We start from the raw sequence: 26704 nt of genomic DNA, 5'->3' as shown, positions 1-26704 counted from the left end.
GAAAACAAAGATACCACCATCAACAACAGTCAAACGCATAACGCATCCAAATAGTAACTTACTTTGAGACGAGATTCGCAAAAAAAGCTGATTGTTCGTCTTGTATACAAGGCACTACAAGTTCTATTGTCTACTGAAATAGAACACGCTGACTTACGTATATGGTAACCGTAGGACAAGGCCGGCAAGAATGACAGCTGTCAGTTACACAAAGGCAGCCGAGATTGCACGGTAATATCCTAAGGGGATACGGAAAATAGAGAAGCTCATAGCTTTTACAAGGCAGGCAGTATGACCCCACCCTATACCTCTAAACGAATAGACCTGTGAGGGCAACGCACCAAACCTTATTTTAAACGAAAGATCGATTTGCCATGTAATTCGTAACTATGGTGTAAAGTTGCACTTTGTTTACGGATTGCGCCGCTTGCTTTGTATTGGATAAGGGAGTAGACCGAACGCCTTTGTTATCAATTAAACACCTAGTGCGTTTTACGTTAAGATCCATATTCGACTTGTCCTCCTATCAGTTTCCATAAATAGGAAGGAGCCTTAAGAAACGTTCGAGCGTACTACATAAGCTATCGCTCAATAGGGCGAGGAAACTCAAAGCTCAAGGTAAGTACTTCAACGTTGTTCCATAATGAACACCGGGCGTTTTGCTGTCAAAAACATCATTGACTTTTATTCTCGCTTCCCAGAGATTGTGGACAAATTAGACCCACGTGGGCAGTCACGTATTCGTGAAGGCTGAAGCCGTAATGGGGTAGCGTTTATGCATATATTTCCTGTACAGGGCATGTCCCGTTTTGATTTACCTCCACACCTCCCAACACAGTTCCGATAAGGTACCATTAGCATGCGGTTCCATTGTTCATAAAACCGGTCGACTTCAACACCGGATCCGTTCCAATAATTAAAAAAAGCGATTCCCGCTGTAACAGTAACAGATAAAAGCGCTGAAACTCCTGGTCTATCTGAAAATGACGCAACTGCAACACGTTTTCGAATCAGCTATATACACGTTTAGGCTCTCCTCAATAGCGGGTATAGCCTGAACAATCCGTCTCTCTTTCGTTGTATAAGGTTCATTGGAACTGAGAAATTCGTGTTGAGGAGGACCAATAGGGACCCCGCGGCTTCACCAAACGTAGCGTTTAATTTCACCAAACATGTCCAAGATTTTCATAACGTTTTTAATAGATTTCTAATAATGATAGTCAGCTGTTGAAAACTCGGAAAGCAATTCAGTCTACATGAAGCTTCTTCCTTGTAGATGGTACGTCAGATGCTTTTCTGCAGAACGGAGCTAGAAAAAGTTCTTAAAGAACGGAGCTAGTTTCGATAAAGTAAATTGTTCAGGGTATGAAGGTTGCCGAATATTACGAGGAATATAGAAATGTTAGTCAAACCCCTTGATTCCGATCAGGTGAATGGGGACCAGGATATGATCGACTGCATCAAAGGGTCAGCCGGATACCTACGAAGCACAGGCATAGAAAGAATCTCTAAGAGAAGTATCTCTCGATCACTGCTGTGGTGAGGTGTCTGCCTTATCAAGGCGGTAGAGGCTTAATGCTATTGAAGCATGTTAGCATGTTTTGTGTGACCCAAACTTCAATGAACAATTCTGCACGGAAGGCTGACGCTACTTATTAGGAAACTACTGTAGTGATAAATCGTCTTGAACGGATTTTCGAGAGCGGCACGTAAAGTTATTTGCAAATTCAATATAATTCCTTACTGTGGTTGAATGCCTTCATTTGCGCGGAAAACTAAGATAATTCGTGAATAAATATAATTAACTGGCTATTTAAGACAAAAATATAGTATATATATTTGGCAGAATTGTCAAATATGTTGCGTCCTGGTTACGGCTGCAAGGAAAATTTCACAACTGACGGGTGTCAACTCAGCCGTCCATTAGTTAACATTGAAGCTGCTACGTACGGAGTTATTCCAGGTAAACGATGTCTCGAACGGTCATACGGCATCCCGAAAATGATTTTGTCGCCCTACTCAAATCAATAGTGAAGCCGTTATCGGCGCGTTCAGAATTTATAACTTACAGTTAATAAACCAACAAAATCCTTTAACTGAAGTAAAACACAATTTTGGTCACAAAAAACGGTCCCAATAAGGCTAGATAATATTCCTTGTCGGAACTGACCAGTTTGCACCGAATAATTAGTACTGGAAGGTAAATCACACCATGCTTTTTTTATTCATTATTTTCTATAAGCGCAGCAAAATTTGTTTGATAGGTATTCATTTCTCAAAGCTTAAAAACCTCAGTTATCGTTAGACAAAACCAATTATACTAATCGGTCCCAGAATATCGCTGTCTGCATAAATGTGTCGATTCCATACAAAAATGTCTTTAAAGATCTAGCTTTTTAGATATATATATATGATGTATTTAGAAGGTGGAAATGCGTGACGCCTAAAAGCATAATTGTGTAGAATTTATTACATATGTCTGCACTGTTTAGATTACATCCTTCATCGAACTTCCCTTTGAAAAATAACCTATGGAAAAACGCCAGTGTATTCGATTCCGTTAAATCACTATTTACACAGTTAAGTTTCCGGTGTGACGAATTGTAGAGCACTTCGCTTCGTCCAAACACAGAGTCGTCTGCAATCAACAGACAACAAACGATGACGGGATTCGTTGTACATCTAACCGTGCCTATTTAGAGCGAACGGAAAGGTAAACAAATCATGCGCATCAGTTTAGATTGCCTTACTTGCTAGGGTCACCAACATTGCGGTGGTTTCTACTAAAAATGTGATATTGGGCGGGTATCAACAGGTCAAACCCCCAGCCGATCGGGTCAGTGTATAGAGTCTGTTAAATATTATACTGTCTATAACTCGTGCATAAAGAGGATACGATACATCGACACGTTATATAATTATATACTCTGCCGTTCGACATTGCGAGTCGCCCGTCCCGAACGTTAAAAATTACAGATTAATTAGTTTTCACCTTAAAAGATAACAGATGTTTACGCAGTCTCACCTATTCTATTCCATTTTTGCCAACGCGTACCTTTCCTGCGTACCTTCAACAGGCGAAACGTTGAAGTCTATATTGAACCTTAAAACTGTTCGAAGGTGCATATAATATACTTTTCTTTGAATGCCTGAACCCTCTCGACGTTCCGTGTGTAATTTAAGCATATATAGATATTCCACATTAATTTTTGAACGAAAGTAGAAGTACGTAGCATACGACAAGTGAAACTAAATGTGACCTCTAATTATTTGAGAAAACCAGCCGATCATCTTGACAGTAAGTATATAAAATAGGTGTATTGTCAAATAACAATCATACCACCATTCGTCACCAATATGAATGTGAGGTTCTGAAATTTGTTGCATTTTCTATCTCATACAGATAAGTTGTCATCCCTTGTTTTTGCTATTCGTTTTCCTATTCATATCATCGTCCTTCCCCTTATCCTTATTATCATCAGAGTAAATCTTCTCCTTGAAGTAAGTATAGCCGATGAAGGTTACTTTTCTTTTTGATGAATCGATCGCCTTGGAAATTCTTTTGTCCATTCGCTGTTCCTGCCGCGGTAGGAAACAGTCGAATCATCTTGTAGCCCACACCAATGCGTGTTGCATTAGCTAGAGCCGCGGTTCTGACATGATATTTGTTGTTGCCGGCCTTATTGTTTCGGACGGCTTCATTGTGGAGCAGGCATCCATGTTGTGGCTCGCCTGTCGCTTAACGCAGACTCGTCCATTTCTGTCGAAATGCAATCCAAGGATTATTAGCTTCTCCTTCGAAAAGAGACCTCTGTGCACATGCAGCTATGCGACACGTACTGAAAATTCGTTTGTCTAGTAAACACTCATGAGAAACTAAGCTTTCACGAGGTCTGAGTGTGGAATTGAAACCATATTTGTAAAAGAAAATGTTCACAATCTCACAGTAGTCTCTCAAAAGCAATGAAAAGAACAATGCACTCTAACAAAAGGTTTCCGCAGATTGTTTTTATCAAATACGTAAATAGGGATCGTGTAATATAACTGCTAAAATATAATTAAAACGGCTATATTTAGATTTATAAAGCATTTACCGTAGCATACATAAAATAATGTAGATTTAATAGAATTTATAAAAGTCACGCGAAGGCGTTCTCTTTCAGAGATCTGACGGCGGAGTTGCTGGTGCGTCCTGATGGCTGTAATTTGCAAGAAACTCATGCCGATGTATCCTGTTCGATCCCTGATATAGAAATATATAATTTCAGGACGAAAACGAAATATTCCAAGTATCATAGTAGAATGTAGTGAATCCGTTGATCCCTCTCTATATATTAAAAGTTTCGCCCAATAAATATAAAAAGATACGACTAGGTCCATCATATTGGTAAGCTTTTATGTTATCGTCCACCACATGTTTAGCAAATACAGGGCGCTCCGCACGCTGAGTTGACCTTTGCCGTCTTCGTGCGACTCGTCATATTCGTAGTAATGGTTATGGTCTTCATAGAACTCAGAACTACCGCCGCTGCTTTTATCGTCACTTTTATCAGGACTACTCACACTGTTGTCTCCATTCTTGATCTGTCCGCTCGCGATAAACCTCGCAGTATATTCTTCTCCGGGATCATCCACATCTTCTAAAACCACGAACGCGGTCCTGTAACCCTTTCAGAAGATGACACGATAACATGTCCGCTCAACTTTTCCTTCGCTCGAAGAAAATTCTTAAGATGACGCTTCGGCTTTTATCCAACTCATGATCGATTCGATATACTTAATCACTCTATCTGCTATATATATCTGCCATTTTATAACATGTAATAGAAATTTGCGTTTTATACTAATCAGGGTCGTCATAACCTGAAACAACGTAACAGAGCAAACGGCTTTTCCACGAAATAATTCAATTAAAGATGGAAACAGCAAATTTTGTCTATTATTTAGAAGATCAATAAACATACAACGATAAAACTAAGTTTGTCTGAACGATTGCCTGAATTGTGGTGATTGTGCGCCCTGTGTCTTTTACTTAAGCCGTAAGGCATTACCTTAGGCAGTCGATTGAGACGAGGTCGCGTCTCGACACAGACCAGTTAACGATGCGATGGTAGATATCACTTACAAAGTTAATAGCCGTTACTGTCAGATAAGCCTGTCTTGGTCCTATATAGCAGCTGCTATCGGACCCTATCTCGAGACTTACATAGCACTATACTATGATAACGAATACCAAATACGAGTGTTGTACCTGCTCAAATTTGCCCAACTTAAATTTCCAAAGTATTCTTGTGCAATAGTTTAGATATGGAGGAGATGGTACTCGCCGCTGGTAGTTAACTTTCTAACTAGGGCTCAAAAACGTCACTTATTTAATAGTGAATTGGAAAATATCGAAGAAAGCGTCCAAACAAGGCTAAACGCTATCGATGTTTAAGGAGGTGTAAAATTTCTATATTTTGTACTAAGTAGCTAGTTTCCATTTGTTTTTCCTAGCTTGTATTAACTGGCTAGTTTTCAACTAACAATTATTGCTACACACATTTGCTATATTCCGATTTTGTGCCATACCCTGAAACTGTGTCCCATATTAATCTTTCCATTTTTCCAAAGCCTGGTGTCGTTGCTTCTGCAATTGCCCCAAGAGAGATTTCTGTACAGTTCCCTATCCTGAAGGGATTGGCGGGACCGAAAAAACATTTCATTAGAAAATCTATGTTTTCGAGGAGACCTCCCATGGGCTTTTCGAGAAAGTGACTTTTTGAACTATCTCCATTTTCGACGATGCTCATAGTGCTTCGTGATAATAGTCGTTACAGCGTTCATCGTTAAGTAGAACAGTGCTGTAGGTGAAGTGGGTAAAGCTTTAACTTATTTACGATAACCCAGATACATGGAATGGATCTAGAGTATGGCGAGACTATACGGACCAAAATTTACTTAATGCGAAAATACCGCAACGACGGGAAAAGTATTATGTCGATGTGTTCGCTAAATATTTTCATCTTGCGACTTGAGGTACGGAGGAATATAATAATCAATTAATTTTTTCAAGCAATGGAATTAAACCACCTATGCTTCTGGCCCTAATGCCCGAAAAAGATGAAGCTTTTATCTCACTAAAAGTTGCCTGTGAATAAAACTGTCACTAAACAGTAGAACTGATCTTGGAGAATGCTTGTCTTCCAATAAGAAGAAGATATTTAATAATCATTTGACATCTATCAACAAGATATCAAGAATCAAGCAAGTTAGGTCATATACCGTTATTCAGCCATAGTAAATTTCCATGAACGCTTTGCTAGCAAGTGTGAGGCCGAATGGCCGAAATCCCTGGACACTCAGAACGGGTTGTATTTTGTTCAAACAGCTGGGGGAATCGTATGAACTGATCCCCACAGCCAACTGGACCACATTAAAACATAACTGTTATACCTGTATCTATTTCCAGTGAACATAGTTATCTGTAATCAATAATTGATTTATGCTGGCGATTATATTACGCCATAGTAATCAAATCGTCAAAGTATCCTTCAGAAGCGTTCGTATGTGGCATGTCGCTGACGGCAATGACAAGTGACCCTACGAACGCTAGGATACGAACGTATTGTTCCCGACCGTCGAAATCCGAAAGTAAAATACCATCGTTATTTAAAATTTCGATTGTAACATAGTACTGTGAAATACTGCCACTGCTTTTTTTCGTAGTTGTCAGCGTACAGCTTGTGAGCGAGGTAAGCCCTCGCTGCACAGTTGAGCTTTAAAGTAGTTCTTCATTGTGAACTTAGGGTGCAGTAAAGTTAGCTTTCAAGGGCGGCCCTTTCCCTTGTTCATTCGCCAAAGCAATAGAAAGAAGTGGGTCGGTAGTACCGTGTCATTCTGCTGTTAACAAGTTCAATCGTGGAAGAACAAGCTTATCAGTCAGGTGGCCACGGTGCGAGTTGCCCGAAGTTTCCATGTTTTAGAGAAACGATCAGCGATTTGCAACAAATATAGCCTTAACATCATTTGACATATACACATATGTAAATATACTGAATTAACTCTGAGGCTGGTTTGTTCTTCCAATTTCTCTATAGAATTTATCCTGTTTTATATAGATCACAAACAAACAGTTTCATCCGACCCTGGCTTATGCACCCTGCAGCGTAATCTTGTAAGGTCATTCAATTAATAACAGCTTACTTTTAGTTTATTTTAAAAATGTAACTCTTATTCAGGAAAAACTATGTTGAATAATCAACAGGTTATTTGTTTCTTCATGATCCGATGGGCATTTTATAAATTGCAAAACTTATTTAGTTGGCTTATATAAGTTTATACTTGGTCAAAATTTGATTGTACCAAATTGTTTTATTTACCTTAAAAGCTATGAAATTGGTATTATTCTTTTCTAAAACCAACGATCTCTTATTGGAAAACAAACACCGCGACCCACACATGATGAATTCGTTAGCCGCAATCAGTTCATTGATCCTCGAAAAACATTTTTTTTTTCTTTTGTTGCCTATAGCTCTTGCCGGGTGGTCTTCATGTAGTCTTCTTTAATGTGGAACTAGATAGTTCATTCTGCTGATTTTAAAACAGGCACGTCATTATGCGGCACTCCTTCCTTCCGCTCTTATATAACCACGAGAAAAGCCACATCGTGTGAAATTAGCTTCTGTTAAAGTTTTTTCGGAGTAGTTGTGAAGCCCATGGAAAACCAGGGCTGTGGGTTATTTATAAGATCTTATTCACAAGGAAAATAATTACCCAATTTCGTATTTTGCTAGTTGTGTGAATGTAAGACCAATTCTACCAAGATCTAAACAATAACCGACTTTTTGGAGCAGCTTACACATTCTCTGAGTAAAACCGTTCATGGAATAGATGATTCCGCGTTGATTTATCGACATTTTTCCGCCACTTGAAAAGCACGATCCCGATCTATTTAGTTTTTGTTTTCGTCTTTTTTAACTTATTTACGCTGCTTCTAAAGAACGAGAGATCATACCTATGCAGTCAACTGAAATTGACATAGCCTTCACATATTGTTGACATAATCCTCTCGAAAGCATAGACCACGATTCTCCATCTAGATTTTACAAACACAAACCTAAATATTACTTGACAACAATTCCTACTTCCATATTGAGTAAGTTTCCAAAGTCTTTGATATGGACAATAGTAAAACTAATAAACTAACTTCAAGAAGTATCTATTCAGCGTCTTAACGGAGCTAATATTTATACCTTGTCACCTGTACGGTAATACAGTTAGCCTTGAATTTTATTTCCTCAGTTTTAATAATTGTCATCCTTATAACGAGGAGAGCTGAGTTCTGTTTCAGTATATACTATACTTATGTACGTGGTAAGTAATTTCTTTGGTCTTGTCGCCTGCGTCTGCCTCTATTTGTGGTAGCTAGGACCGGCTCCTCCAGCTTGCCAGATGCCAGACCTTGCTGCCTGTAAATTGAACATCCTGGCCTTAAATGCCATTCATTCAAAATGACGTCCAACCGTCACTCGACGTTCCACTGGCGTTTGACGTTTCATGGGTAACGACTTAGCTGTCTAGCGCACAGTGTATCTAACAATGATTAAATTATTATTTAGATTGTTGCTGATTAGGCAAACGTTTAGTAAGGTTCATGTGAGAAATATGCGAACAAAACCATCGCCCAACAGAACCAAAAATCGCTCTGAATCTTTTCAAGGAAGTTAAATAGACTTCATTCCCTGCATTGAGCTCGGCAAGCCCATGCAGGTATGTGAAGCTTTCCTTCTAAGGCCTAAATATCTTGCTTAGTAATATAAAATATGATAGATAATTAATTTTGTGGAAGTGCAGTTTGGCGAACCGTTATAGCTGTTTTATAGGATTTATGTAAGATACGAGGTTGAACTTTTTGTAAACGTTATAAATTAATGAAACTATTTTTTTTTTTTCGTTAAAGTCCGACTGCACCGCCCTCTCACGACTTGAACAAAAATTTAAGAATGTATCCTATAAGGGCTCACCGTAGACAAATACTAATACTCCTTGATGACCTAGCAATGTACCTAATATGTTAGAATAAATTCATTGACTAAAATGACGATCATTTCATAAGTAGACTTCGTCGTTTCATCACAAAGGTACAATATATACCATATATATATGTAAAACATTGGAATGTAACAATCTAGGCCTTTTTTTTTTTGGCACTTTCCTTCTTTAATCGCCAATATCGTTCTAATTATACTGTTGATTCATAATTTTGTTAAACTTTTGTAAGTCTTTACAAGTCATGTTACGTTGTGGGTCTGAAGAGATTGCCTTATCGTTACCTTATTGACAGTCGAGAAAAATGGCGCATTTCTTCCGTTTTGCGCAATACCGAACGGAGTATTATTATTATTTTCAATGACAAATTTCTCATCTTGAAGCTATTTCAATAACTACGGAACGAGCTATACGTGTCACGAGGATCTATCAGCAATGTTCGTACCGTTACCTTCCGGAACTTCTCAGCAGTGGCTTACAACGAACAAATCACTATCATTCGGCTTACAGGTTAGAGTAGTTTATTCTCAATACGTTCAAAGTACACTGTACAAATTTACATTAATTATGCATAATTTAATATACCCCTGGATCTTCAAATCGCACGATTTTTTCAACCACCCTTAGTATCTCATCGATGATTTCGACGGTCCTCTGCAGCTACCCCCAACCCATGCTTGCTGACTCGCGCCTCCGAAATTTCTATATCGCAATGAACGTGAGAGATGGCCTGGTTATGTGGACTGTATATGTAAGCATTCGAATTTCTACACGTTTGTAGCTTCTGCACCTTCCCAATTAGATTTTCCTTAAACTAGCTGTAATGTCCTCATCATATTGAGTTCGGCAAACCGAAGAGTAGACAGGACCTTATATAAGTTGTTTTTTTTTTTTTATTATGTAGTCAGTTTTACAAGTAGACAAGCTAACGTAGTGCATCTTTTATCGTTCAAGAGAACGATGAGGAAAATAGAAAAGAAAGCTTCGTTCGCAAAGAACTCAAAGTTACTCAAGATTGTTTACTGGGTGCGCGAAGCAAACAACAGAGAAACCGGGACATCACGAAGTTCCGGCGTCACATGCCTTTTGTTTGTAGTAATAAATGCTAGACGATAGAGCTCGGCAGAGAAGAGACATGTTTTATGGACGTACACTTAATATCGTCGAGCATATTAAGGGACTAAGCTTACAGATTTTTCTTTGTCATATCACAATGCAAAGTCGATAACTTTAATAGTTTTTGGTTGCGCAAAACTACGCACTTTACTAAAATGCATAAATTTCTCAAAGAAAAACGATAACTCTATGAAACTTGAAGTTTCGTCGTAGTAGCAAATATTAGAAAAAGTATGATTGCACTCTGTATTTAGTTTGAATGAAAACCGACGACGCCCCTTTTCGAATGTCTATTTTTTTAACCAAATTTTAGGTTTTTGTTATTGCTTTTTTGTTGAAACTTTTATAAATGCATTTGTGTCCAATTTCATTATCTCAGAAGTTCTTTAACGTGTTACAGGAGTGCTGGGCAAATAACTTTTATCATAGTATTGCACGAAATCCCAACAAATTACTTCTTAAAGTGTTTTCAACGAAGTCAAAACTTCATCAACTTATCGATATTCATGAAACGGTTGCTTCCTTTAGAAATTAATACAATTACATTAACACCTTAGCGATTAGTAAATGTATCAGGCAACTGAGTGATTCTCATATTATTACCTGTGCTTGATGCCACTAGCTGAAAATTACCTAAGTCGCCCACGTGAGACCCGATTACTGCTCACCGAAAACTCGTCCAATGGCGTATGTGGATTTGTTATGGTAATTTTATCAATTTTACCCATTGCCCTTGTAGCCAAGCAAGCGGTAATGGAAGATGATTATTATAACGTGAGCAAAAATAATAGACGCAATAATAACAAACTGCAATAACAGGCTCTTAACTTGAAATCACTCACCTTTGAAGACCTGATAGCTCAACTAACCGCCTATTTGATTCTACCGCTCAGCAGAGCATGTGACAAACGCAAGGGTACAAAGTACTAGCCTGACCATACCTTACCTACAGGACATTAAAACACCTGCCACTTTGTGAACCATGAGAAATATTTTGCTAGAATCGAGGTTTACTTGGAAAGCTTCGCGGGTTGGGAAATGTATGGTTTCGTTGTACCTAACACAAGCGTGTAGGTTGAACTTAAGGGCAGACCAATTTACCTGTAGCATCATGTGCAACTTCCCGACCAGTGGTTAGAAAAAGAAATAATACGCGTCTGCCTAGTTATGCCTTCCCACGCTCTGTTCTTAACATATGCGATTGGTATTACATACGGTCATACGCAGATAATGAAAGATTGTGAAAGATCGTGGCTATATAAATTGGTCCACCAGCTCTACGCTGTCTAAAAACCTAGGCATAGTTCGGTAGCGTGACCGCATGGTATCAAGTAAACTTGTAAGTATGTTAACTTTCCCCTGATGGAGTCACGGCTGATATTTGACTTATGCCGATTCGAAATTGCGTTATACGCATTAGATTTGGAGTAGATAAAACGCTTTTTTTTTTTTTACTAGAGTAACTTAAGCAAACTTGGATAATGCGAGTACAATGTCTAGAAATTTAAAAGTCTAAATGACCCTTTGAGAAAGTCAAGGCTATTTATCGATTACTGTCAACCTGAAGTTGTGATCTAGAAGTTCAGCCAGCTTAGAAAAGGTATGCGATTTTTTCTGCGAGGGCAGAATGAACTGGGCGTGATTTTGCACTGCTAGGTATGCTAATACGATTGGATAAAAATACAAAGCCTTCCTCTTTTCTATGGCAGAAGGTAGCTATCCCGTTGCTCTAGGGCTTGTTTTCACTCACTGAATACACAGACGTGGTGAAATCAACGTGGCCGTTTCCCAAAGCCTCCCGACCCGCTTCTGTTCCCCCGAAAGGCGTGTTTTAGAAGCTTGCTAAAGTCAGTACAGCGCACACACGCTTAGACAGATGTAACGGCATGTATTGCGTGAATGCTCTAATTAAAGTCACTGGCGGAGTGCACCAGGGCATCTTGACAGTTTGAAGAGAACCATCTAACAGTACGAAAGTTTTCAGTTTGTTCATAACAAGTTACCAAGAAAATAAGAGCTCATCGCAATAAAAACTTCTAAATTGTCAAATGAGTTTCATCCCATTTCGTATACGAATGTAAATAGCTTCATTCGCATAAGTTGTGTATGCATCGTTGCCAGGACTTGAGGAAGTGACTCCTGTATATTCTTACGAGTCTATTTAATAGTCTCTGCGTGATAGATAGAATATTTGTAAGGATACCCTAGCCTATAAATACCATTATCTATACTAACATAATTGTTGTTCAGTTATTACAACCACTATAAAAACGACCCGCCGTTTCAAAAACGTTCCAAAAACGGTAGATCGCATCGAAATCACGACTCCCACCCCCAGATCTTTGTAGGGTGAAAACACGCTTTTTTTAATTTGTTCCTCAGTAATAAAGATGTGTAACGCAAGGGAGACGGCAATGCGGATCTACATTGTGATTTATAGGGCAAGCAATCATAGCATAGTTACATTGGCAAATGTTTTAATAAACTGTACGCTTAGAAGTCAATGATGGATTCAATGAAAAAGTTTCATTTGTACAATTTTTAAATATTTTTTTTATAGCTTTACTTTTGGGGTTCCTTTCCGCGATACTAACGCACTTCGCATCCTAAGACCCACCCCTTATAGGGTAGCTGTGTAGTGAATACTACATCTAATTCGACCTGGGACGAACAATTCGAACTTGTTCCTCGTATTAAGCAGGATGGAGCATATTATAAGCAAGTATATGACTACGTAGAAAGACATTATGCAATGTATTAATAATCGACACATAGGTTTGCTATGAGCTACCACACCGGCACGAATCTGTTGTACTAATTAGCGGACAATGTCCCCAAAACAAATTAGGTCCAAACCGCTGGCGTCATGCGGAACTCGGCATCATATGACCACCGATTCGAACGGCAACACGCTGAAGCAACACGCTTTGCTTCGAAATTTTTGAATCCTTTGATCCTTTGCGTTTTTACTCATTTGTCCTTGTGGATCGGAATGAGGCGGAGCGCAACAGATTAGGGCCAAAAATACAAATTTACATTAAGCGGGGCCAAGTTTTTTTCAGTTGATGTTTTCTTTGAGCTTTTCCCGAATATCAAAACAAAAAGAAATATATATATATATATATATATATATATATATATATATATATTAATCGAGTTTTCTAAAAATATCACGTTCAATGTTTTAAAGATGCGGGCTTTTTAAGGCCATTCCTTCAGCGAATACAAACGCAAGTAGATGAAATTGTTTCCCAAATGGCGAAGATTTTCATATTGAAGTGCCAAAGCTTAAACCAAGAAACCACAGCTTATTTTTTAATCCACGCACGCACACAATAAACAGAGCTCGCCTACTATTTTCCCTCTACTCACAAAACAGTTCCTACCAATGTTCAAATTATGCTCATGTGTCAACATCTATTTGAGATTTCAAGTAACTCTAACGGGTCTTCAGTTTCTAAAAATACGACCAGCTAATGACTTCCTGTCCAGGTGGGTTTATCGTAGACGCTGAATTCTCGCAAACTATTACCCTGACGGCTTTCAGCTGTGTGGGCCAACTAGGTATATGGCACAGACAAAGAGTGAAACAAGTATTTCTTGTCAACACACAATTACATGACGCACTCCGAACTACTTAGCTCGATCAGCCTGGCTGCATGAACATTGGCACTGTCCTGTCTTTAGCCCTTGGTAGTGAGAACTATCGTTAAATAGAATAGAACTATTTCAGTGTAAAAACGTGCGTATGTCAATATTTTTTAAATAACAGCACGAAAATGTTTACTGCTGACTTGGTTAATTAACACGTTTAGTTATCTATTAATAACATCGAAAATGAACAACACCGATTTTTTTCTTCCATATTTTTTTCCAATTGATAGAGTAAAATATAGCTTGGAAAAATAATAATTTCATGTAAAGATCATTGGAACCGATATATTTACGTAAATTGTTTAGTATATTTTAAATACTTAGACGAGTAAATACATAATAGTAAACTATTATCATTAGGCGAACGCAGTATAAAGTATTATTTGGAAAACACTGCCAGAAACATTTTAACCTAAGCTGCACAAACAATCAAGCTAGCAACAAATTGCAAATGCAGAGTATGCAATTCTCGTAGAAAGCCAGCACCAGTGTCATGGCCGAGAACATATATACAATAATTACGGACACAGGTACGAAGAACTAGCCCCACAATATTGCACGCCAACTAATGGGAATTTTTTGTGATAGGCCTTTTAGGGCGATTTCTCTAACCCTTCTCAGTGATATTAAACGGTTACGAGCCAAAAACGTCCGGGCCCACGTCATGAATAAGCTTTTGAAAAGTATCACGAATCAGTGAAGCCCTTAACACAGTTTACTTTCCTCTAATCTGACGTCACTTAAAACAATCAATAGTTGCCTGGCACGAAAATTCTACGAGTCAATATATATGCACGGCTCGTTGGGAAATAAGCAGAAATACATAAATGACTGCTAAATAATAAACGAGATCAGCCAGGACATATAAAGCCATTATGCTGTTTAAAACGGCAGTTCAAACGAAGAAAAAGGAGCATCCTTGAATGACACAGAAAGAGCATTGCTGGAGAATCAGTTCAAGTAGTGGTGAGAAGTGTGAGCTAAATACGGAGAATCACATAAGGGAGGCCAGGACGCCTTACGTGCGTCCTAGGATCATTAGGATCTACTCAAATTGAAGAGTCTGCGAAAGGTAAAAAGTGTGAGCCAGGGAATTCAGTATGTGACCGCTCGGGGCCCCGTGGACGAAGAGAACCGTACAGCGAAGGGGTGATGGTGACGGGAAGTTGTAAAGTGGCCGGCGGTGTCGACGGGAGGAGGGCATTGCTCACAAGTACGAAGTATAGGTATATTTCGCCATTGCCGCCGTTTTCTTCGCTGTTTGCGTGTCTTGAGATAAGACTTTGACCAGTCATTGTAGACCCACTGCTTTCCTCTTCTACAGAAGGCACAATTTAAACCTTCGCCTTTGCACGGAACTACCCGACCGTTTCTCTCCGATTCCGTTGCCAGCCTCTCAACAGAATTGAGGAAGAATCGGGAATTTGAGCGCGACGGGGCCAGTCCCATCGGCGGAGCACAATAGCCGTCATCAACGCCGTTATGGCCGGGTGCCTTCTACCGCCAACAGAGTGCCACTGCGACTTCTAAGGTCTCAACGCAAGCTGCAGCACCACCACAAGCAGTTTCTGCTGGCAATCATTAGCAATATTAGCAACGTTGACACCAGCATCGCTGCCAGTCGGCGAAACTGTAACGCAATTCCGCCATCGAGGGAAGCCATTCGACAATAGTGTTTTTGCTTCTTTTCTTTTTCGATTAGTCATTGCATCCAACAGACCGACCAGCCATTCCCTAGCTCAGCAGCTTACTCGCCTGATTCTTAGTGGCCCAAGGACCAAACGACTATACATTGTTCCCATTTGACTCGGTGCCTCCCCCAGGAATCTTTGCCGGGGCAAGGGACCTTTCTTCGTTGCGTCCAGCCGGCGTCAGAAAACGACGCTGGCGTATGATGGCGCAGTTATGGCACCTCACGAAGTCTCACTTCTCTCTTTTTTTATTTACTTATTTTCTAGCCACTGTTACAGTGGCTGCTGCTGCTGCTGCTGCCGCTGCCATTGTTTGATGCTCACTCCCTTCTTTGCCCTATGCACAACACTTACCATAGAGAAGTTATTTAGTAGAGGAACTAATATATTATAAATATAAGCCAAAGACGGTAAGAAGTGTGAGTTGGCGACATAATCGGTGCTGCCCAATAGTAACAGCACGGTGTGACGCCGTGATACCGACAGAGTTGACCTTTCAGGTCAGCAGAGTGCCTAAAGGCGTCCTAATTAAGTGTCTAGAAGAGAATAAGCAAGGGCCAATAGGCAAACTAAACACGTTCTGGCGTTCGGACGAAACCGTCAAGGTAATCAACTCAGTCTCAATGTGCGACGTAGATATTGACGAGCTCCTGTCTCTCCCGCGTCTATCCTTTTCACTAAATGGTATAAAGGGGGGAGTGAATCCTATTGTGGAAAACCAGCAAAGCAAATCAATATCCGTAGATTCATTAGAATCCCTGTGGAACAGCTTCTTTTGATCCTTGCCTTAGCTTGCCGGCTCCCGTTTACCAGAGAAGCATTGCTAAGCTCGATTCGCGCAAGCCGTCCGCTTCGTAGAAAAGCGATCCCAATGATTAAAGATTATTTAAAGAGCAGCATGTGGCAGCTAATAAGGTGTATCGGAAGATCGATAAAGTCCAAAAAACACAAACCACTACCTGCCCATGTGGTACAAATCTATCGTCCATATCGTCTACTGTCACAGTTTCCAATTCATTTTGATGTGGAGGTTTGAAAATTTTTAGGATAGTAAATTATAGTAAAAATTGACCTCTTTCATACAACATGAATAGTTCGCGTACAGTCGACGCTGTTCAGGTCACATGGTGCCTGCTTTAGCAATGAACCTGTGTTAAGTAAGATGTTTCATTTCAGGCCTTTACATATTGAAGTACGTATCATGTTGCAGTAATATGGCGACGATGACTTATCAATGATCTTGAAATCTTCTCTAAACATACTCTGCTCAGGTATCGGGGTGCTTAGGTAACAACAATCGTTTGCTAATTAGACAAGTGTGAAATTTACGTCTAATTGTCTTGCATATATATGTGTGTGTACTTCGGGTATCTTATCTTGCCACAGTGTACAATACTTTGATGAATAGCTAATAAGAGGTACGAGATCTGCTAAAAAACCCGTCGTATTAGAACGTCACGTTGGTTTGTTGTGTTCATAAGCACGGCTTGACAACTCCAGACTCCGAACGAAGAGGGTTGGCCCCTAGCATTTGATTTAGCCCATAGGATCATAACTCTAGGGCATTTAAGTCACCATATAATATAAGAGATGGCCAATGGCAAACAACTTTTCTTGTACTCTATGTTGGTCATTTTTTCGACCTTGACCCATTCTCGGCCTGGTATGCTTACTAGCATGCGTGCTTGACCCCGTAGTATCGCAACTTCTAAATAGGTAGATGTTTACTACGTATCAAATGCGTTACAGTTTGAATACTAATTTTAGAAGTACTTTGATAATTGAGGCATACGTAAGTAGGTTGTGACCACTTGCTAATATAGAATTTAATTAAAACCCAGAAAATACATGGGTCATAAAATTACATGAGGTCTCACTCGCTAAGCTCGAAGTAAGAACGAATTAACATTCAAGAATATTTACTCTACATATATATTCCGACGCTTAATGAGGTAACTAATAATGCTGATTTAAGCAACTTAAACTTGAAATCGCACCTTAGTAAATACAGTTATAAAAAATTCTGCTATTGCGCACATGCTCTGCTTCTATTTCTACGAATTAAGAAAATTATATTTGTTTGATGCTCATTGACCGAGATGTAATTCCGTCCCAAGATCCAAAATGTGTTATGTTGTTTACATGTCTTTGTCATAATAACGATCACTGTCAACAAACATAGCGATGCTCATACGCGTCGCCGTGTTCGATAGCTTCTGCGACGCGTTACTGTACAGGCACCACCGTAAGGCGTCCGAAACCCGTCACTGCATCGCCTTCGGCTGCTTTCAGCGTGAGCTTCAGTTGTAGGTTCTCTCAGCAGTGTGGGGCCCTGGGGGCTACCTCAAGCCTCCAGGCGCGTGACCTGCGACCTATTGACGTTTACGCTATTAATCGATGATACGGTGCTGGGCCGCGGATTGACATCCGCTCATGCGCTGATACGATTCTGATAAAATTATAACGGCAATTATAGTAAATGTTAAACAGAAGACGTATAGGATCTTTTTATATCACGTCGTTATCCATAAAATATACGTGATTATAAATATGAGCCACTTTCATGTGTGAGTAAATGAGATCAACTGCCGAGCGATTTTATCGTTTAACTCCAACTGTTACCCTTCTCTATAAAATACTGTGTTTTTAAAAAATCCATGTTTAGGTCTTACTAGGCCCGAATATTTTTCAATACAAACCTGGTTGTATTCACTCTGACCAACTAAAATGTGGTTAAATGAAAATATCTTTTTGAAATTATGGCAGAATCTCACTGGCAAGTGAATCGTATCTATGTTAAGAACGGCTGCTGTAAACACCAGCTCATTAAATAATGTTTTTTTCATTTGAAAAATGAACTATCATACGTCTTCTTAGAATCTAATATTTCTTTACATCAAATTTAAACGAGTCTTGTCAGCCGGTCATGAAAATATGCGACAACTCTACCTGCTTGATAAACATCGTCGTCTACGGGCTGTCGCATCTTAAATATTTTTCTTATTTATCCTTTTAAAAAATTTCCACAGTCAAGGAGCGACCTAAGATGAATTACATTGTGATGAAAAGATCGACTGTATGCAAATTGGCGGTATAAGTAACCTGTATTCAGTTCAACTGCACTCATCGCTATGCTTCTCACAGATTCCCTGGGGAACTCATCGTGTGGGCCTTCTGGGTAATTCATCGGATTGTCCCTTCGAAACACGTGTCGTCTAGCCTGTCTGGTGAGTTCATCCAGATGTCTCCTCCCCCCTCAGTCCTTGCGCCTCGGGGCAAAATGCGTGCAGACGTGTTTTTGGGAAGGTAAAAGCCCTTAGAGGTCAAACAAACTAGACGAAAGACCGTGCCAATGTTCATTAGCATAGATTCATCATAATAGTGAGACCTTCGTCGCCACACGTTCGCGTACGACCCCGCCACGCAATTCCAGCTGTGAGTTTTGCCCAGAGGGCTTCGTCGCGCGTTATGCGGCGTATTGTTGAGAACCGCCTTCCGAACCTAAATCTGTGGCATTTTCTCGGAAACTCACTGATTTGTCCGTTTGTTTTTCTCTTCGATGTGTCAGGTTGTTTTCAACTTGTGCCATTAAAAAGTCTATGCTACAATGCCATAATAAATTTTCTAAACTCCTAAATATGTCCCATCGCCATCTAGACGCTACCTCGGTTACTTGTGGATATCCGTTGATCAACGAAATTTGGCTTTGAAATACGTAATGTTGTCAAATCATTGGACTTTCGTCGGACATACATTTCGATATGAAGAAATACAAATGTATGATAAGTCTCAAGCTGTACTTTGATTGAATACAGATTAATTGATACGAAGCGGGATCTCAAGGATATTAATTCAGATTTTCTTAGTTTAGAAAGGTCGTCGTTGTCTATACATGACGCATTGTAATAGCATATCCACATAAAATTGAAGTCTTCATCCACGAGACAACCTCCCATGAATTATGAAGACTTATTGGTATTTAGTTTGTATGATTTTTTGGGAAATTTTAATAATAACCAGTTATTATTTAATTAATTACTGCAATAAATAAAATTGTGAAGTAACACTATGTGTTGGAACAGTTCTGCTGTTTCAGCTACGTCCTTTATCTTATGGGAGTTGCCATTTATGCCAGCTGGTACACTAACGGCTCACACCACTTTGGGAAGTTGGTCGTTGTGGGCGGTATTTCCACGGTTTCGTAGAAGTTTAGTTGATTCTGACTTCAAACACAGAAGCACCGCGACAGAGGTTGGACGCTGTGAAGACGACCTCTTAGGGCATAACTATAATAATAATAACAAAACTAAATGAATGTTTATATGCTAATTGCGTAAAGGACCTTTTACGGAAACTCGCCGACTCATACGAAGAGTGATGCAATAACAGATTTTACAAAGTCCCCTAAAAACAAATAGGTTTTGGGACCAAAGTGTCCCTTATAGGTAGAGAAACCTTTCAGATGTTAGGGAGACCTTAGGTAAATTTTTGCCTCGATAAAAGCTAACACGACTGACATTTTTCTATGTCAAATATATATATATATATATATATATAAAATATTATTACAAAAAAATATATAAAAAATGAATGTTACAGGAACTTTGTCACAATGACTAACGTTTCCGCCTGTTAAATTTCGCTCGAACCTAGACGCGACGGTCTAAGTTCGGGTCAAAGGGCAGATAACTTCGTTTCGAGCTGATAGCCTGCCGCCTTAAGTAATGCCGAACGTTTGAAGTACCGGATATCAAACATGGAAACGTATAAGCTTCGTCGTGAGTCTCGAGGAACCGGTTGTTTTCCGGATGTGTGTTCGGAATGTGATATTATGGGAAATAAAACTACTCTATGCGAAAAAAACGCTCGAATTTCGTAGTAACAGCTTGGAAGTGACTCAACGTTAAGCATGATGCAGGAAAGACTTTTAGCACTTCCGTGTTCTATTTGCGAAAATGATGATTTTTTTTGTTCACTATTCTAATAAGCCATTTAAGACGGTACTGATAATAAGCACATGATAAAGTTCGACTAGTTAACCGTATAACTTTATTGATACTCAATAGCAATATTTGTCTAAATACCTTCACAAGTGTATAGTTTGAAACTGTTGTCTTGGTTTACTTACAAACGTACAAGTTCTTATTTACACTATGTTCAGTGGTACAGCTCAATGGGCCTGCTTCTGATTCCTACGCAGGGACCGTGTGGGATGGCCGCCTGCAGCCGTATCTGTAAACAGTTCCCTCTGTTGTGTTCTTTTTTTCTGGCCGCTTCCTTATCTTCACTGGGTTTCGTTTCAATTATTAGGGTCGTTATGGTCGTAATAATGATGATTATTCTGTTATTAAAGCTGATTCAATCCTTAGACGACATCGTCAACATAACCTCGATACCTAGTCGAATAGTTCCTTCTTTTCAGCGTCTAAGGCATACATTCGAATAACATACGTAAACACACATCTTAGGGATATAACTGTGATGTTTCGCCCTTTTAAGTTTGTCGATACATATGGACAACGCACCGCTGTTCCAAAGTAACCCGCACGAATTGGCTACTTAACGGCGGTAGCGTTCCCGTTCCTCTTCACAGGACTTCACTTGTTGAACGTCCACTGATCGATACGATATCACTTCATTACTGGCATCCGCACGTTAAGAAACAAACGGCAAGAGATAAGCTTCACACCGGTTTTGAGGTTCTCGAAACGTTTCATTAGCATGTGTTAGTGCTGTTACCAGTTCACAAACTAATCATGTATTGGTAATTTGTCCTTTTTCAGGTCCGATTCAGCCTTTGACACGTATACAACCTTGTATAGGTTCCATTGACAACAATTGTACTAATATAGCATTAAGCAACAGCTGTATCCTACTGATGCTAGCCTGTGAGCGACTTGTTGTGAACGTAGTAAAAAAGTTGACCTATACAATGCGGGATGAATGTGCTATTAAAGTTGTGAAATTACTTAGTCTTATCTTTGTATCCCAATATATAATATGTGATAACTTTTGCTCGATTCTGGGCGTCTGACACTAACGCGCCATAGCACTGGTTAGCCATTCTCACCGAGCTGCAACTGTCACAGCAATTTCAGTACCGTTAATTGATATATCTTCTTCCTGTTCCTTATCTTCTTATGCTGAATGTCAAACAAGCGAGTGATTGACCCTTATGTACATACGGTGTGTGAGAATGCAACCGGTCGGGCTAAAATCAGGTACGGAATCGGTCAGAATAAAGTATTTCGCTAACTAGGCTGAATAGTGATGTAACAAAGACCGAATGACGATTTCGGCGACTCGAGGCATCATCAGGATTAGATAAGCAGACGCTACTTGTGCGCTATTGCTGTTGCTGGTATAATTGTATGGATCCGTGGTTGACTGACGTATTTTGGAAATGTGCTCATTTTAGCAAAGTGTGATCGGCGCGTCGTTCTTCGTTCTCCCAGTAATGTGTATCATAAATAGATTCGGGATTGACCTTCTGGTCGACCGGATCGCGCTCGCTTGTCGTGTGCTTATTCTATATGTTTGTTCTACGTTGGACTGCTTCAAATGCCGTAAGTGAGCTTGCTGTTACTGCTCTGTCGGCTGTTACGGCCATGGCGACCCTTAACATCGTTTCTGGATGTGTCCATTAAAATGTATTCATCAACACGAAGATATATACAAACCGAAAGCGCTCTCGTACGAGACGGGAGAGGGAACTCCGACGCTTAGCTAGCGTGCGTCCATCGCTTTCACCTCTCCTCGTTTATGATGGGTGAGCATCGCTTCGTTTTCTCACATCGATGCACTGGTGCTAATGCGCCGAGCTGAATCTTTGCGCGTGAAAATACTGCCGATCTTTTTGGTCATGCTAAGCTTTCTTTTTACCGTCTGACAGTTTCTCAACTGAACCACTCGTCGGAACAGTGCCGCGAACGCCCGATTCAGGGCCGTAGATTCGCTTTCGGCGGCAGACACTTCAAAGAATAGTTCACCAGCTAATTCCTTGCCTTCCTCGGCGTCCACCTCGCGCGCATATGCCATATCGCACTTGTTAGCTAGGAGTAGGATCGGTGAATCCGGAAAGCGCGCCTCAAGTTTCTGGTGCCATCCAGATGCTTCATCGAAGCTCCATCGGTTGTCAATGGAGTAGACAACTACGAACGCATCGACCATTTCGCATTTCGTGACCGGAAGAGATTCCGAACTCTGCAAAAGACAGATAGGCGAGGCACAAAGCAGGGATCGTTACAATGTTGTTCTTTAATCCTTCCTATATTCCTACTCAAATAAAAGATACTGCCAGCTAATGAACGAAATATCTAAGCAATGACAAATTAGAACCTTAGCTTTGTCCTAATCAACTAGTCAGCAGGCTGCAAGCGCTTCGAACATTTCGTACTTGTGAACAAATTTCTAAGAATGATGCTTCTAAGAGTATTAATTGGTTATGGAAAAACTAATATTCAGATTTCTCGGCATGCATTTAGCTAGTGAGGTTTCCAGCTAATATCATTTCTACCTTCGTTTTATTTTTTTTCTGGAGTCTTGAGGACAAAGTCGAACAAAAAAAATAGATTTCGTTAGCATAAATATATACGGTCTTTCATGCCGAAGGCTTAACTTCAAAACGTTCCAATCGTGAGAAGTTGACGTTTAGCGCGTCTGCAACTTCAACACACTACAGCATAAGAATGCCAAACACGTTTATGGACATTTCATAGGATACAATGACTTAAGCTTGTAGCTATGACCAACTTACGTTATGCTTAGTGATATCGGTCACATCGAGGTCGTAGATGGTCTCCTCGAGCGTCACTTGATTATGGTAACTATTATCCTGTTTTGAACTGTAGTCGTAGAGAAATTTGTTCGTCAAGAATTTGACGATACAAGCTAAGATAGAGATGATAGAAAAATTCATTTAGTCAGCATGCAGAATCAAACGATACTGTTGCCAGCCAGCAAAGAACTATTGGCAGCTATATCCTCTACAAGGTTTAATCTTCACCCCGTTTACAGAAACATCGAACCGTTTTCTTACTTGTTAAAGACAACGTCGTTGCACAAATATCAAATGTTTCAGATACATACCCGACTTCCCGACACCCTTGGGTCCTACGACAATGACTCGCATCTTAATGGGGTTCTGGCGAGGTTTATTCGTCATGTTTGGTGCTGCTGGGAAAGAGAAGTGCGGTTGAGGAAAAACTGAACCGGGCTGCTCCAGCTCTGTGCCCCTAACGTATAACACAATTGCACTAAGACCTCTGAACAAATCTGTTCACGGTTTACTTATCGTAGTTTCACGGCTGTTACTATAACTAATTGCTAAGGGGCAACCTCGCCATGATCTGACTTGGCTGTTTAGGCTGCTCGGCTTATAAAGCCTTCCACAGGCCCCTACCCTTACCCTCAAATGCAGTTTGTGAGGGAAAGTTGCCTCCACCTGTTGGCTTCGTCCGCCTGTAGGGGCTCCGAGCATGATAGGAAGCATATCGTCATTCTCGGAATAAGTGGTCTCCATCGCTTGGTTTGCATCGAATATCTACATAATAGCGCAAAAGTAGACAATACTGAAGCAGACGAATTTCACGGGGCTATAGGGGGCCACCATGCCTATTGGGCTTCTCCTGTTAACCAGACGGTGATGAGAGCCGGGAAAGGGAGCTGTTGCTGGAAGCATTTAAAGCGATTGTTATCCATCGCGGCCGAACAATAACAAGCTAGACTCACTTGATAAAGTAGCTTCTTTACCTAGAAGAGGCTGACAAGAATGTGAATGAGAAGTGAGAAAGGTATTTCATTATATTTTCGCTCCGCTATGCGCACACACACACACGCAGAGGTTTAGAAAAAAACTTACTATATGTGTTCTTGTAACGATACCTGTTCTTATAACTATGTTGCACGGGTTCGTTGTCTTGCGATCCGTGTCGATTGAATCAGACAAGGATGAGATAAGCCTCCTCATTGGTTTCTATTATTTCGCTTCTATCGGTGTCTCAAAATCGACGTGGTAGGTTCCTGGACAGACGTGCATGGAATCATGGCATGGCTGAAACGATGCAATAAATCATCAGCATGGAATGGCTTTTAATAAATTGTTTTGCATGAGATGTGAGGCAGTGAGGTCTAGTTTTTTTAAATTCTCATTGAAAAAATATTGTTTTCTTTATTTATCACCATTTTTATCTGTGACATTTAGGTGACTGGACCATGAACTCAAACAATTTTTTAGCAGATAACGACCTATGGAAGCGAATTTCTCATGCGTGACGACATAAGGTCTCCGTATCTAATCCCTGTATTTATGCGATGTAATTTTTACGGTGTGCAAGCAAACGTGCAATAAGAGTGACTTAGCTCCATTCATTAATGAAGTTTGCTCCATGCGGCATTTGTTCGTAATCTTCTCTAATGGTCGGCAGTACAGAATCGACAAACCCGAGCTCATGAAGCTGCTCCGCGTACCAGCTTCACTAAGCCATTAAGCAGACATCTTAGGTTATTGGAACTATACGTTTGCCTTTAAGTAACCTTTAGTCGGTTCGGTTCCATTAATTCATGATGATCTTCAGATATTGTATCTTTCATTACTTGTTATATTTTGCTCTAGGAGCGGATCACCGTTGTTTGCGAACCAAGAAGGCAAACGTCTTTGATACTCTTTCGAATCACGTGGTACCCATTTGTCCAATTTGTTACTTTATCAATTTGACAGTGGTGAGCCTGAGTGAGAATAGGTCCACGTCTACCACAGTTCTCAACATTTCATTATTCATCCTCGTAACAAATCGTCTATGGGGCTCATTTTCGAGTTCAAGATCCTCTTCCTGAAAAATTAAGCCAACGGCACCGTTATAGTATGGCGCCATTTCTCAATTTTTCTATCGTCTGTTTATTATTATTATTCTAAAGTGTATCGCATTTAATGCTGTATGGCCTAATATAGTGCGGTTGTATAAATTAATTTTATCAAAATAAGCCCAATTGAAATAACCCGTTTAGGGAGCTCTAGCGCTTACAGTCGTGCCAAATCCATAAATGCAATCCTTTTTGGCCTGATGTTTACGCCATGTGTGAAAGAACTCATTGGACTAACGCGTACGTTGTATTTAGGCTTTTCTAAGACGGTCTGATTTTAGAATACTAGAAAAACTAGCGCGGGCCTTTGGTACAGTCTGATAGACGTCGCTTTACCCGTAGAATCTTTGTGGATAGCATAAAGGCGAAACTGTCGTTCCATTCAAATGAAAAAAGTTATCTACGCTGGCGATGAAAACAAATGAAAATCTAAGTGGTCAAATTAGCATAACTAGAGAGGAAACTTTACCAACGAATACTTTTAGCTCACAAAAGATCAGATACGAGAATATAAATTTAGCAACTAGCTCAATATTACGTGCTTGAACCATACACTGATCACCTGAGCTCCAGGATGGTGACTGTACGTACATGCGTTGTGCTTCCTCGTACGTGGGATCGCAGAAAGACAAGAAGGGTCGTAAAGTGAACTAAGCGTGCGTACGGAATTTATTCGAACGCCAAGCAAACAACGTTTAACGAAGTCTCCATTATCTAGTTTGCCTAAAAAAACACACTTCATAATTGAGTTTCGCTCCTCGAAACGAGACTAGCGCACTGCGAGTTCACTAGGTGACGCCTTCGACGGTCGCCTACAGATAAAGAGCTCGCAGTAGGGTTTATACGATGCCCTGAATTTTGCGGAGCAAAACTGGACGAATATAATGATGGGCTTGTAATGATCCATCCTTGTCGCAGTATGATGCGACGAAAATATATAGACACACATTTCTAAAACGATGAATTAATCTACATAAATGGTTGTATAAGTTTTCTCTTAATAGTATAGTAGTTTAGATCCTCTAAAATTTGCCCGGTAAAGCCTACAAGCCTACTATGAATATTCCATATAAATACCCCGGACGACTCCATAGAGGTTACGAGTAGTTCGTATTTCCTATCAGTTATGTGAACCATGGGTTAAATGTAGCCAATTGGCTCCTCAAAGAAATCTGCAAGTAGACGCTAAGCCTCATTATAAAGTGGCTTAATATTGTACATAACGCATTTGTTAAGTTGAAGTTAACCCCTTAATGCAGGCCTCGAGAAGCAGCCACGGCGTGTTGGCCGTGGCATATGTCGAGACTACACGCGCTGTTCCCAACGAAGCGGTTGCTTAACAAAAATAAGCG

The 26704-nt window shown here is 40.1% G+C and overlaps 1 protein-coding gene and 2 long non-coding RNA genes across 3 annotated transcripts; 1 reads left to right on the top strand and 2 right to left on the bottom strand.

The window, feature by feature from the left end:
* Positions 1–2623: 2623 nt before the first annotated feature.
* Positions 2624–4464, top strand: LOC111268925 (uncharacterized). Its single transcript, XR_002685463.1, has 2 exons — positions 2624–2713; positions 4164–4464. It is a non-coding gene; the product is annotated as an uncharacterized LOC111268925 (long non-coding RNA).
* LOC147752302 (uncharacterized) lies at positions 4376–5191 on the bottom strand. The gene is made up of 2 exons (XR_015314404.1): positions 5052–5191; positions 4376–4660 (listed from the first exon to the last, which is right to left on the bottom strand). It is a non-coding gene; the product is annotated as an uncharacterized LOC147752302 (long non-coding RNA).
* Positions 5192–20517: 15326 nt separating this feature from the next.
* LOC111268924 (ras-like protein family member 11B) lies at positions 20518–23835 on the bottom strand. Its single transcript, XM_022848161.2, has 3 exons — positions 23580–23835; positions 23248–23381; positions 20518–22694 (listed from the first exon to the last, which is right to left on the bottom strand). The coding sequence occupies exons 1-3, from the start codon at positions 23653–23655 to the stop codon at positions 22281–22283; spliced, it is 624 nt and encodes a 207-aa protein (XP_022703896.1). The 5' UTR covers positions 23656–23835; the 3' UTR covers positions 20518–22280.
* Between the last annotated feature and the right edge of the window lie 2869 nt (positions 23836–26704).

The sequence above is a fragment of the Varroa jacobsoni genome, unplaced genomic scaffold (assembly GCF_002532875.2).
Source record: "Varroa jacobsoni isolate VJ856 unplaced genomic scaffold, vjacob_1.0 scaffold_1331, whole genome shotgun sequence".
Classification (NCBI taxonomy): domain Eukaryota; kingdom Metazoa; phylum Arthropoda; class Arachnida; order Mesostigmata; family Varroidae; genus Varroa; species Varroa jacobsoni.
The sequence above is the reverse complement of the archived record's forward strand: the minus strand, read 5'-3'. Positions and strand labels throughout refer to the sequence as shown.